Source organism: Drosophila bipectinata, chromosome XR, assembly GCF_030179905.1.
Source record: "Drosophila bipectinata strain 14024-0381.07 chromosome XR, DbipHiC1v2, whole genome shotgun sequence".
Classification (NCBI taxonomy): domain Eukaryota; kingdom Metazoa; phylum Arthropoda; class Insecta; order Diptera; family Drosophilidae; genus Drosophila; species Drosophila bipectinata.
The window spans coordinates 14,365,460-14,379,998 of record NC_091735.1 but is presented as its reverse complement, the minus strand read 5'-3'; the positions used below and the strand labels follow the sequence as shown (position 1 = coordinate 14,379,998).

At 37.0% G+C, this 14,539-nt stretch overlaps 1 protein-coding gene and 1 pseudogene across 2 annotated transcripts in view; one reads left to right on the top strand and one right to left on the bottom strand.

Moving 5' to 3' along the window:
- The first annotated feature begins 1,742 nt into the window (after nt 1-1,742).
- The window catches only part of LOC108126751 (putative nuclease HARBI1), a 163,312-nt pseudogene continuing 150,515 nt past the window's right edge, over nt 1,743-14,539 (top strand).
- The window catches only part of LOC138925556 (netrin-A-like), a 33,305-nt gene continuing 21,982 nt past the window's right edge, over nt 3,217-14,539 (bottom strand). For both annotated transcript variants that reach the window (XM_070276319.1, XM_070276318.1), the window contains exons 3-4: nt 3,305-3,456; nt 3,217-3,243 (exon numbers count right to left, since the gene is read on the bottom strand). In XM_070276319.1, the coding sequence (XP_070132420.1) occupies nt 3,370-3,456 (87 nt within the window). In that variant the 3' untranslated portion in view covers nt 3,217-3,243; nt 3,305-3,369. The remainder of the gene's footprint in view (nt 3,244-3,304; nt 3,457-14,539) is intronic.

The window sequence follows — 14,539 nt, the reverse complement described above, 5'->3', positions numbered from 1 at the left end:
AAAATTTTAAAGGAAATTATTAAATTAAGGACAATAATTTAGATCTCACAATAAACCAAAAAAAAATAACACGTGCCTGTAAAATTGAAAAAAAAGGTAAACAAGTCAATCAGCTGTTTTAGTATCTTCACACTCCCATAAAAATCGTTTCATCGTTTCAGCAGGCATGCACAAGCCTTTTGCAGAACAACAAAAACTTAACAGCAATGGGCGTTTTAAGTGACTCCAACTGAAATATACCCTGTTCCTATCAGTATAATGATTTTTAATGATTTTTAAAAATATAAACATATATAAAAAAAATTTTACTGCTAACACCTAATCTAACCCTCTAGTGCCCAAATTTTCTTTTCCAAGAAAAAAATTATTTTTGGATTCAGTATGTATCAAAAGTGAATGTTTGTTTTAGAAAAAATTTTATTTTTGCTTGGATCGAGTTTTATTTGACTATATCCTTGGACCGCCTAGAGGCGGCTTTGGGAAGATAGGCCAACAAAAAATTTGGTAATTTGCTTACATGTTCGTCCTCCAATTCTTCTCCATCCGTATCAATGTCAAAATCAATAACATTTAATAATTTTTCAATCTCCACGTCGGAAAGAGCCGTTCCATGTCTACTGAAGCAATTATTTGTACTTAAATAATTCGTAGGTTCAAACTTACCTTATCAATTTTTTTCGCGAATTGCCTCTAGACGGGATACTTTATAAAAGCAATAAAAAGCTAACGAAAACTTATTTTTAGTGTGGGTTTCGTTTTTTGCGTCCTTTAGTATATCAGCAACACGGTAAACTTTTTTTTTCAGCATCAAACTATTAATAATATTTTTTAAAAATATTTACATTTTGCACTTCTTACAAAATAATTATTTCGTCCGAGTTGCACAAATTTGCTGCTTCAAATGAATACAGCAGCTTGCGCAAGCTCTAGTATGTATTCCAAATGCAACCAACTTATTTTTAGGACTTCCCCAAATTAGAAAAAATGCAAAAAAGAATCAAAAGGAATGAAAAGAATAAAATAACGGTATTTTTAACATTACCCGTCTAGAGGCGGTCCTGGGCACTAGAGGGTTAATGTAAAATGTATGCTAAAATTTTTAAGAAATACAATATAACAAATAATATTATTTCTTTTGTCATTTCACCAAATAACGAATACCCGAATTTTGTTAGGGTAGACAGCCTGAAAAGTTTTGTGCGCTGGCTTCGAAACGAAATCGCATGCACACATTCCCCCGTATATGTGAACGTGTGACACGCGTCCATACAAAGAACAATGAGAATATGAGAATATGAATTCAATGAGAATATGAGCGTAAGATAAACGAACGGTGAACGTAAGAAAAAGGGTAAGATTTCGCTCTGGGGCCAGCTGGGGCCTGTCGCAAGAAATTTTTGCGTCCATTTTCGTTGTTTGAAATGGGTTGTCTATATGCTGTATAGTTAGTGGTAGTATGGATGGAACTAAAATTAAAATGCGATAAAAGCTACAATTTAATTTAAAAAAACTTTAGGCACAGATACAATAATGAGAAAAAATTGTTAGGAAATTATGCATTTGTTGGCAGCGATTCACATTCAAATTAAAAAAAAAAACAGCTTTTCGTTTACATGAGTTGACAGTAAGTCGTAGAATGTTTGATATTTGGGTCCTGTTTTAATTATCAAGCATGCTCCGGTTTTCACTTTCAATTTTCGTTTTGGGACCAAAACAGAGATTTTCGTTTTTAGGTGCTCCGGTTTTCACAAGTTTTTAGTTATCGTTTTGCTATCGAAACGTTTCATTTCTCATCATTTCTTGCTGCCGAAACAGCTGATTTGAGGTTTGGTCAGCAGCAAACAACGCGAAAAAATGCCTTTTTTATTTTCAATTGCATCTTTCGAAGCCAAAAGAAAGCAAAAGTTATTTGACTTAAGAAAATCTAAGCAATTAAGATGTAATACATGTGTTTTTAACATTTCTGACGACCGGTAAGTCACATTTACAACATTCAAAATTTCGCCTCGAATATATGTTTATTGCAGATTTGTCCAATCATTTAAGATTGATAAAGACACTTTTAAAAAAATATTGGAGACAGTCAAGCCACATTTAAAAGTAACCACACTGTCTCACTCTATGCAATTGGATAGATGTCTCTATGTATTGCGATATCTTGCTACTGGATGTTATCAGTTCTCAATCGCCAAGAACCACCATATAAATATAGGACGAAGCACATTTGGGAAAATTCTCCAAATATTTGTTCCGTTGCTGGACAGGCTTCTTTGTCAGGACACAATTGGCCTTCAGATGTCTAGCCAGCAAATGCGGAAATCTAGCGAATACTTCTTTAGCAAACATCAACTGCCAAGAATAGAATATAAAAATAGTGAAACCTGTAAATAATTCCTCTGTTTTTTTTTTACCAGAAAGGACTATTACAGCATGAACGCCATGGTTGTAAGTAGAATGTCTAAATTGGTTATAGTTACGTTAAGATTTTACATTTACCTACAGATTTGCAACTATAATATGGAGATTATCGCTATTGATGCGACGCACCCCGGATCCTGTCATGATTCTTTCAATTGGAATCATTCAAGCGCCAGGAAATATTTGTCGAGATCAAAAAATCAATATTTTGTTTTGGCAGATTCTGGCTACGCACAGGAAAGTTTTGTGTTAACTCCCTACAGGAGCGCAGAGATGGGGACGCATCAGCATCGATTTAATTTAAGACAGTGGTCGGCACGGCCCTATCCCAAAGGCATAAGAAATTTCTCTGCCCGAGCTCTGCCACACACACACAGTATAAATGTGTGAAACGTCATGCTCACAGCCTACCCTTCAGTACCATACCTCAAGGATTACTCAAGGAATCGTCTAGGTACTAGTATTGCCACACGAGGAATCCTCGGGGTATGTTTCATACAAACCATTAAGGAATTTCCATAGAAGAGTTCCTCGCATCGAGGAATTCAAACCAATCAAGGAATACTGCAGGATTCCTGCAGTTATTCGAGGAGCATTTCAAACTAAATACATACTATACTCTAAGGAATCGTTGAGGAAATACTTCAAGGAATCCTTGGGGTATTCTCTAAGGAATCTTTGAGGAAATACCCCATGGAATCCCTGGGGTATTCTCTGAGGAATCTTACAGGAAATAGGTGGAATTCATAAGGGATTCAGGAACTTTTGAGGAACTGTAAAGATTTTCTCAGCCGAGGTCCCCGGAACCACTTTGGATATTACTATCTGTAAATAAAATAAATAGAAATAAGATATTGCTTACATTATTTGTAATTAAAATACATACCGATCAAAACTCCATAAAAATTTGGGAAACCCTTTAATCTGTTCTTCCCACTAACACCGTCGATGTTATATTGCACGATATATTTCAACGACAACATATTTTAACGACTTTGTTAATTGTCCTCGCTTTAGTAGATTGGTCACTGCGGTGGTCTGCAAAAATTAATAGGTATTAAATCAATTTGATATTTCTTTCGGGATGTCTAACAATCGTTGTGAAATTTTAAAACTGTTTCAACAAGGAAATCGCCAATGCGACATTGTTCGTTTGCTTGGCATACCAAAACAAACGGTCTCTGACGCTATCCAGCGATTTGATGACCTTGGCCACCTTTATGACCGTCACGCGGATCGTGAAAAAGCTTATCACTCGAAATTGCAGAGTCGCGGTCAGAAAAAAAGACCCGTGAAACCGGAGTAAATCGAGAAAGTGTTGATTCGGTTGATTGCAAAAAATGAACTTAATCTCAAGCCCTACAAGCTCCAAAAAGTGCATCTTCTTACGGATGACAACAAGCGCGTGAGACTCCAAAGATGCCGTCATTTACCGCCGGGACATTTTGGAAACTGTTGTGCTTCCTTGGGCCCAGCAGCACTTCGGTGATACGGAGTGGACGTTTCAACAGGATTCAGCGTCAGCCCATAGAGCCAAATTGACTCAGGACTGGTGCAAAGCCAATTTCCCGGACTTTATCGCATCCAGTGAATGACCACCATACTCGCCAGATCTTAATCCGATGGACTACAGTGTGTGGTCTATTTTGGAGTCCAGGGCATGTGCTAAACGCCACATAAGTTTGGAGGCGCTGAAGCACTCATTGCTCCGAGAACGGGATCGATTATCGGAAGAACCTCCTGCGGCCCATTGCGCTAAATTTCCAGAAACGTTTAGGGCTCTGCATCGCAGCCCAAGGAAGACACTACGAAACCAGCTGAATATATGGTAACACAATACCTATTTAATAGTTGTGTATCTGCATTTTTTCTCAAATACAGTTCCTTAAAAAGTTATGATCAAAAATGTTTGTCCGGGTTATTTATTGTCACCCTGTATAACATAAAAGCCACTGCACGAGAACTTCATTCAAACAGTGTAGTACAATTTTTAATTGTTGAAGTCGAATGCGAATATGCGCCTCACTTTACTAGTTTTAAGAAAATAAAATACAAAGACCTTAAAGTAGTACCTTTTAACCTGTTAAATTTTCCTCTTATCTAATACCATTCAGTTAATAATAGGTTCTACTTAAAACGAAAATTTTACATTAAAGAAATAGTATTTAAGCTGTGAGTATTAAATTAAGAATTTATTAATACTAACCTGTAATTAATTAGGTTTATATAAATAAAATGTATAATTTCCAGAAATTTCTAAAATAAAGAAATATAAAGTATATATTTTCTTGATCAGGATAACCTCCTGAGTTGATATGAGCATGTCTGTCTGTGTCTACGCTAACTACTCTCTCAGCTTTAAAGCTATCGAGCCGCAATCGGTAGTGTCAGACACGTTCGACAGTGACCACACCACTATCGATGGTGCCTTCGATAAATGACGTCTCACATCGCTAAAACAATTCAACTCGCGCTTGTGAAAATGTTGAAAAATGTTGTGTAAAATTGACGGCAATTAAATAGCAACTAATAAATATGGAACTCTTTTTTAAAAAAGGTATGCTTAATGTATTTTACATAAGTATTTTGATGGATAATGTGGCGTATTAAGGTACACGTCGGAAGTTAAACGCCTACTGCGCCAAGTCCAGACAAGCAAGACTGCGATGCACCAGCACAGACTCTGAAAAGAATTTCTTACCCAATAAGTAATTCAAAAATGAGTAAGATTTCACATGTTTGAAAATATTTTAAAAAGTCCGACGACCAAAAACTTGCCAATTGCCAAATGCCTGTGGCAAGGAATATAAAACAAGCGGCACTACTTGAAACTTGCGCGACCATTTAAAAAGGTTTCATCCTAGCTTGGAAATAAATAAACTGGACTATAGCACACCAGCTGTAGTTACAGACAGGAACGAGACTGCGTCTGCAAGCAGCAGTTGCAGATCAAGTATGAACTCTGTGGCTTCCTACTTCAATTCCAAGCGAAAGACCGACATTAACATTCCAAAGCATTAACAGAAATGGTTGCTGTACATCCTTACAGCCGTTCAACATTGTCGAAAACGAAGGTTTTATTAAATACACTCAGGTATTGGATCCTCTTTATTAATTGCCAAGCAAGACGCACTTGCGTGATGTGTAGAGGTGGAGAAACATCGATGTTCGCAAACATCGATGTTTTCGATTTTTTCAAAAAGAACATCGAGTGAAACATCGATGTTTTGAAAAAAAAATGTTTTTATACCCTTGCAGAGGGTATTATAATTTTGGTCAAAAGTGTGCAACGCAGTGAAGGAGACATCTCCGACCCTATAAAGTATATATTTTCTTGATCAGGTTCACCTCCTGAGTTGATATGACCATGTCCGTCTGTCCGTCTGTCTGTCCGTTTCTACGCGAACTAGTCTCTCAGTTTTGAAGCTATCGTCTTGAAACTTTGCACACACCCTTCTTTCCTTTGCACGCAGTATATAGGATCGGCCGATTATATCTTATAGCTGCCATATAACTGAACGATCGGAAATGACCCAACTTTCGTGTTTTTGAAGATAGAAAGCTGAAACTTAATACAGATTCTATTTTTGGCCAGTTGATCTAAGCTACCAAATTTTATTAGGATCGGCCGACTATATCCTATAGCTGCCATATAACTGAACGATCGGAAATGGTACTTGGTAGAAATATCAACTTTCGTATTTTTTAAGATAGGAGCTTGGGACTTTTTTTAGATTTTGTATTTTAGTTAATTGGTTTTATTATGATGTAATCATAAGGATCGGCCAACTATATCCGATGTTTGCGATATATATCCGGTTTTAACTGCAAGGGTATATAAACTTCGGCTCCGCCCGAAGTTAGCTTTCCTTTCTTGTTTTGTTTTTTATTAGTAGAGAATATAGCGCAATTGAAAGACTAATATTTTTCAAATTATAACAAAGAAACAAAGGCTTTATTCGCAATTAAATAAAAACAAAAGATCATCCGAATCCTAAGAGATCATCATATTCACATTTTGGTACGATTAATTAAGAAAAAATATCTTGATTTTGGTTAATAAACATTAACTTGTCCACTACACCAGGCTTGAGCCTTGTGCGCCGATCCGACACTATCTGTCCAGCTTTGCTGAAGCACCTTTCGGTCTCACAGGATGTTCCTGGTACACAAAGGTATTTAAGTGCAACCTGTTACAGCGATTCGTATATATATGCTCTTGTCTATAACAAAAAGAATACTTTAAAATTTGTGATACTAACTTCATCAAAATCACCTTCCAATATTTTAGTGGGTCGCATGTTTCAGGCTCGTTTTGGGTTTCGAGATGTTGTTTTAGTAGGAACACAGCGTCGGCTCGCGGTGAATTTATCTTCGCTTTTAATTTAGAATCAAGGAATGAAAAAACCTTGGAGGGGCCGTGTTCAACTGGTGGTGTAGGCTCCATCGGCGGTGTGGATTTTTCCATTGGAGATTTCTCGATTATACTATGGAGTTCCTGCTCCAAAGCTTTAGCCGCTTGCTCAGCATGGTAGGTTGATTCAAACCCGTCTTTTTTGAAGCGGGGATCAATAATTGTGGCACACGGAGCACTGTTCGCGTTTCATAATGTCCGAATCGAGTTCTCATGTTGGCGTTTAAATTGTTAAAAGCGATTGTGGCTTCAACGGAAACGAGTTCGTTTTTTAGGTCAGATGGTTTGCGTTGCATCTCGCAAATCAATGTTATCACCAATGAAATGGTGGGATACTTTCAGCCCAAAATCGTTTTCGTCGCCTGATCAAAAGGACGCAACAACAAACATAGCTCCTTCATGACTTCAATGTCATCGGCCGAAAACGGCACAGGGGCCCTTGGAGTAGCCAACAGCGCCGTTGATAGTGCGTCGTTCGTAAGAAGGATCCTCTCCATCATTTGAAACGCGCTGTTCCACCTTGTTGGAACTTCCTGCACAAGTGAGAGAGGCGGTTCCACATCCTGAGCGTCTTTAAATTTGGCCATTGCTGAGGAGCTTCGCTTCATAAAAGCCACTATAGACTTGCACTTGGTTAGAAGAGGGGAAAGGATGTCAATTTTTAGAATGTCTTGCACATGCAAGTTAATAGTGTGCGCAAAGCAAGGGAAATGTTGTATCTCCAGCAGCTCACACGCTTTTTTCATCGTTGAGTCATTGTCGGTCACTATGGACGTCACTTTCTGGTACAAGTCCCACTCATTCAGCATGAGTTTTACCGACTCAGCTATGTTATTTGCCGTCTGATTGGTCGGAGTGACAAGAGTGGTTGTTGACAACACGGCAGAGGTGAGCTGAAAATCTTGGCTGATGAAATGGCAAGTTATAGTAAGGTATCCGTCGTTTGCTCGGAAAGTCCATCCGTCTTTTGTTACTGAGACATTTTTAACTGCTCTAAGCTCTTGTTGAAGTTGCGCCTTTAATTCTGTATACGCTTTTGGGAGCGAAACGTCGCGCAGATACGTTTTACTAGGTAACTTGTACCGCGGGTCCATTGTGTGCATCAGGTCCCGAAAACCCTGGTCGTTGACAATGCTGAATGGCTGAACATCCAGCGCGATCATCCGCATGATCTTTTTATCGAGATCTTCTTTTGTTTTCGAACCTGACGGGTATTCTGACGCTTTTACTACAAATGTATCCAATCGCGTCGGCTGCGAATCTTTTTGGGCTACATCAATGTTTTTGTGGATCCTTCTTAAATGGTCCAACAAATTTGTTGTGTTGCCACCCGTCCTTAAAACTTTATCGCAATACATGCAAATCGCTTTGTTTGTGTCAGCAGTTTTCTTAAAATGGTTCCACACATTGGAACATCCACGCTTCCTCTTCGATGGCGGAGACGAGGATTCGCATCGATGATTTGTGCACATCGAGTGCCAATGCCAGTTTTTTGAAAGTGACGGGTCATTTTGTTTATAACTATGAACTTAAAACAGCGTCTTTGGCTACAAAAAAAACTGGTAAACAAATCACTGTTTGAAAAACATTGCAGATACTTTACAAAATATTTTAATAGATTGGAACATTTTACCTAAGACGGTGTGCATTGTAACTGACAATGCCATCTCCATGCTTAAATCATGTGAAATGTTGCAAATTCGAAATCTGCCATGCTTTGCGCACACAATCAACTTAGTTGTGCAAGAGCTGTGCAAGATGTTGTTGTGCATTAAAAGTTGATGACGCAGTCATAATAAATACTAAGTGCAAATCAATTGTGATAATTTTCAAACAAAGCACGATTTCTAACGAAAAATTTAAATTCGCACAAGAAGGCTTAGCACAAGAAAGACAATTAGCACGACTTATATTTTACTGCAAGAAACACCAACAAGATGGAATAGTTTCTTTATCATGATTGAGAGAATTTTAAAAACAAACGATTCCATTGTCAAAGTACCTCACCCATTTACTTCTGAGGAAATACTTGTGCTAAAGGATACAGAAAAAATTTTGTTTTTTTTTCAGCAAGCAAGTGAAAAAATTTCTGGTGGAAAGTATGTAACTAATCATACCCATGGCATATGGACTTTTTCGCAAAATCGAAAGCTTTTTACATCTGCTACAAACTTTGCAAGGAAAAACTATCCAAAATATATTAATGGAATCAATAAAAAAACGCATTTTCATTTATGAGCACAGGACATTATTTAGGGTGGATTGGAAAAATGGATTTCAACACGCTTCAAACGCTGAACAAGCTGCAGTATTTTTTTAAAACGAACTGGCAAATTATTCAATCAAAAAGACCTAAAATAATCTGACCATTTCTCCGGACACAAGTGCCCAGGACTCATTATTTGATTTTTTGGGTGAGCGATCAAATTGCAAAGTCGCAAACGCACGAGTGGATACTAGTGGGCAATTGCCAATCAAGATGTGGACCAACTGTTATGGATTAAGGTATTATTCCAAAACAAATTATAAGTTATCAATATTAACATATATTAATTTAATTTCAGGTCAACCAAACTGATTTTCCCTGCATAAAAGACCTTTTTATACCCTTGCAGAGGGTATTAAAATTTATTTCCAAAAGTGTGCAACGCAGTGAAGGAGACATCTCCGACCCTATAAAGTATATATATTCTTGATCAGGATCACCTCCTGAGTTGATATGAGCATGTCCGTCTGTCGGTCTGTCAGTCCGTCTGTCTGTCCGTTTCTACGCGAACTAGTCTCTCAGTTTTAAAGCTATCGACTTGAAACTTAATTCAGATTCTATTTTTGGCCAGTTGATCCAACCTACCAAATTTCATTAGGATCGGCCGACTATATCCTATAGCTGCCATATAACTGAATGATCGGAAATGGTACTTGGTATATATATCAACTTTCGTATTTTTGAAGATAGAAGTTTGGGACTTTTTTTAGATTTTGTATTTTAGTTAATTGGTTTTATTATGATGTAATCATAAGGATCGGCCAACTATATCCAATGTTTGCGATATATATTCGGTTTAACTGCAAGGATATATATAATTCGGCTCCGCCCGAAGTTAGCTTTCCTTTCTTGTTTATTTTGGCCTGGCCTTTTTTATATGCTTTTTATTTTTGTGTAAAGTGTTGAAAAGTAATCCAAATGTACATTAGTTTTATGTCGATGGCAGCACTTTTAAATTAAGGGGGGTCATCTGAGTAACAGGCAAAAAAAAAGCGGATTTTCTGGAATTTTTTTTGGCCAAATCAAAAGAGCAAATCGTAAATTTGTAAATGAGGTTTTATTATATTACATTTAGAGTACACAATAAGATTTTTTTATTTTTTTAATAAATCGAAAACAAATGGCGGCCCTGCAGCCCTTATTCGTAGGCCCTATTTTTTTAAAGGGGATGCATGGCCGAACACCTAACGTCCTTAATTTTTGATATAGAAAAAAAAATCAAGTTTGGTTAGTTTCTGTATCTCAACGGCTATCGACACACATAGGATTTTTTCGATATATTGATTTTTTGCAAAATAGTGAGTGATTGAACAAAATTTTCAATTTTCACGAACAAAAAACATCACAAATTTGTTGATAAAAAAAAGTAAGCAATTAAAAAAAAAAATGCTGTCAAAATTTTAGATCGATAGGTTAAGAGTTGTTTGAGTAAGGTGTTCGGCCAACTCAAAAAAAGCGGTTTCGAGAAAAACGCGTTTAAAGTTTTAAGTACTGGAATATACATACCTGTGAGGCATCGCCGCAGAATGAAAAATTACGACACTTAGACACTTTTGCCGGACTCTATCTTTTGATATGTCATTTTTAAGATCCTAAAGAATTTTTTAAGCGAAAAAAGAAAATCCGATTTTTTCAAAATTCTACTCAGATGTCCCCCTTAATGCAACCCTGTTGTAATCGTAAATCGTATATATCCATATACAGTACTATCAGTTGTTACATTTATTGTGAAATTTGTGCGGGAAAGATGCCAAAAGAAGTTTACAAACAAAAGATTCATGGCTGAAATTCCGTGATTCATGGCTGCAAATGCAGTAAAAACCCAAAAATTGACCAGATCCGTGCACATATGGTGACGAAAAATCTCATACAAAATGCGCAGCCTTATGCCCAGGCAAATAAAATTAATTTAAGGCCGATAGCAACAAATGCAGTTTGTAAACAAGAAGCGGCACTGGCTATGTTTGTTGCACAGCATGCTGCCACAAATCCAGTTGGCCACCTCAGCAAATTATGCAGAAGCCATTTTGGCGCCAAAGATTTGAGGTTGCATAGGATGTGCTAGACAGTCCACTTCAATGAGGACCTAAAAAATTACATTGGAGACGAAAAATACAGCGTGCTTGTTGATGAATCGACTGATATAAGCACCACTTAAGTTCTCGGTAAGATGCAATTTATATAATTATAAATATTTTTATAATTAAACCAAATTCATTCATTTAAATATTTTTAGGTGTTGCTATAATTTTCTACAGCGCAAAGCGATTGGACATCACTTCGACATTTTTGTCCTTAATTTGAATTGAAAGTGGAGACGCGAAAAGCCTTACAAACATCCTACTGGAAAAATTAAAATTCCTCCAACTTCCCATTGGCAATTTGATTGGAATTGGCACTGATAATGCCAATGTAATGGTGGCTAATAAGAAATGTTTGAATGTAGAATTGAAGAAGTCGGTGCCGTCATCAGTTACACAACCACACAAAAAAAAAAAGTGTCCGGGTTGGGAGATCAGAGTACCCTATCCCCACGTATTTTGGACCACTGAACACGAATCTGAAGTCCGTTTTGGTCCTGCACGTGTACGTTTCTTCCTAACCTCAAAAAAAGTTTTACATTTTTGGAGGTATGCGATTTTTTTTTAATTTATTGGATTTTTATGAAACTGGGTACTTCGGGGTTTTTGGGGTCGCTGATTACGTATCTGGAGTCAGTTTTTTAAAATTCAATATGGCGGACAAATTTTCAAAAAATTGATGGATTTTTATGAAAAATGAAATAAACTCAACCTGGACCGTTGGCATTAGCATTACCCGATGTACACCACGAGGAGGTTGCACGAACGGACTTTGTACATCATGTAGCTCTTATAAGGGCTGTTTGGTATTCTAGATTAGCTTTAAATAATAAATATTTTTTTTATTAATTATCTTTTTTACTGCTATAATTAGGACACTACATTAGGAATTTGCTTTTGAACCAGGCCATGAGCTTAATTCAACAGCAATATCGAAATGTAACTTTTTACAGAAGCATCCTCAGGAATAGGATATCGTCCTGTTGAATTTGGAAAATCTGACTTTAGATTCGTAATCAGCGACCCCAAAAACCCCGAAGTACCCAGTTTCATGAAAATCCAAAAATTTTTCAAAAATTCGTCCGCCATATTGGATCCGCCATATTGAATTTTGAAAATCTGACTTCAAATTCGTAATCAGCGACCCTAAAAACCCCTGGGTACCCAGTTTCATGAAAATCTAATAAATTAAAAAAAAAGTCGCATAGGAAGAAACGTACACGTGCAGGACCAAAACGGACTTCAGATTCGTGTTCAGCGGACACTTTTTTTTTTTTGTGTGGCTGTGTTATGATTAAGTGTGTATGCCATTCCGTGCAATTGGCCGTAAATGATGCTTGTAAGCAGGCTTTGCCACAACCACTGGAATTCATAGTGAGTGAAACATATTCATGGTTCTGCAAAAGCTCTTGTAGGGAAATTGCTTTCCGCAAGTTGTATCAAGCCATAAATAATGATGAGGTGTAGTGAACGCTAAAATTTGATGTGTTGAATGTGTTTTAACCAGAGCTCGCAAATAACAGTTGACAGTTTCTTGTAGTCACCAAAAAACTGTTTTTTGCACACCAGGTGCGCAAAAGGTCACACTAGAACCGTTCACCTGTGTCTCCTGAACGAACGGTCTGTGCTCAACCAAATTTTGCGTGTCCTTTTTGCTCTGGTCATTTGCTGACCATTTTGCAACGAGCGAAGAAAAAAAGTCTTTTGCCTTTGTATGAGTGTATGTATATGCGAATGACTTGTAATTTTCATGTTGAAAACCACACTTGCTTTGGTGGATTCGGTTCGTTTGGAGTGTAATAATTCTTGTGTCAAGATGGGTCGCGATCACAATAAAAAAGTGCAATTTTTTTCCAATTTAACGCAGAAGACAATAAGTCTAAGTGGGATGTTTGCGGTGTGAAGTTAGCAGGCTCTCACGTAACAAATTTGAAGCGCAAATTTGATTTAATTGCAAAACATGCTGAAATTTATAATGATTTTGAGATTGACGACGACAAAGCGCAACAAAATATGAAAAAAAGAACAATTTTATATGAAATTTTATATGAAATCTAAAATTGTTAGATTAAAAAAAATTCCTTGCTGTACACCCTAGCATTAGTATTTATGCGGACTGGGATAGGATGGAAGTATATATTGATGCGTTCAAAGACACATACGAAGCGACCTTAAAGTTGCAAAATACAAAATTAGTATATGTACATACAGCGAATTCTTCATAATATGGATGGAGCTTAAACTAAAGTGCGAGAAAAGCCAAAATTAAATAAAAAAAAAAAATTACTAGGATCAAAAAATTCGAGGATGTAAGTTGCTTGAAAATGATGCAATGTTAGCTGCAATCTACATTGATCCACGCGTTAATTGCATCCTAAATGATCAGCAAAAATTCTTAGTAAAGCTAAATCTAAAAAAAATAGCACACCGTTTGTTGGAGCTAAAGCAAGTAAGGCTACGTGTGTTTGAAGTTGAGGCTCTTTTTTATTGTTGTCAATTGTTATTAAATGTTTTAACAACGTATATTGTCCTTGTCAAAAACTCACACTTGTACTAAACTAACATTGCAAAAAATATGTTCTAATTAATTTTTTATTTAAGGTGCATTCCTCAACACAAAGTTCGCCATCATGCGAGGTTGATATCCAGGATCAAAAAAAGGAGTACACATCCGACGATGATAAATGCATCGTCGCTAACAAGGAAGAGTCTCTGTTTTCCGCCTATTTGGATGGCGTACAAACAATCTCGGAAGTTAAAGAAGACCCTGCATCTAAAAAACTGGTGAAAATCTATGGTGACATAGAAAATTTCGACATTATGCATGGACGTTTGCCACTGAATGCGAACATTTTGCAGTTTTTTAATGATATAAAACCGCAGTCGCCCCATCTGAGTGCGCTCGCACACGTTGTACTGGCTGTACCAGCGACTCAGGTGACTGTTGAGAGGGCTTTTTCAGCGCTTCACTACCTTTTAAGCGAGCGACGAAGCTCTTTAAGTGCAGAAACTTTAAATTCTCTACTTGTTGTTAAGCTAAATACTGAATAAATAATAAATATAATGTTAAGATTTAATAAATATGTTAAGGCTGTTACTAAACGTTATTTAAACTCTACTAAAGACAAAAGACCATTTACGATGAGTTTTTCGTTTTTTCGCTCATCAGCTGACTCTCAATGAGTGAGCGTTCAGTTGAATCGCTCACTCTAGGTTGTTGTTGAGTGAGCATAAAAACAACCCCTTAACGGAGAACAGTTAACCGAAAACAAAAACAAGGAGCAACGAATAGTTCAGTTCAGAGCGAGAGCACACGAGTATTGTCTTTTTTTGTTGTGTTAGTGAGCAGACCGAAACACG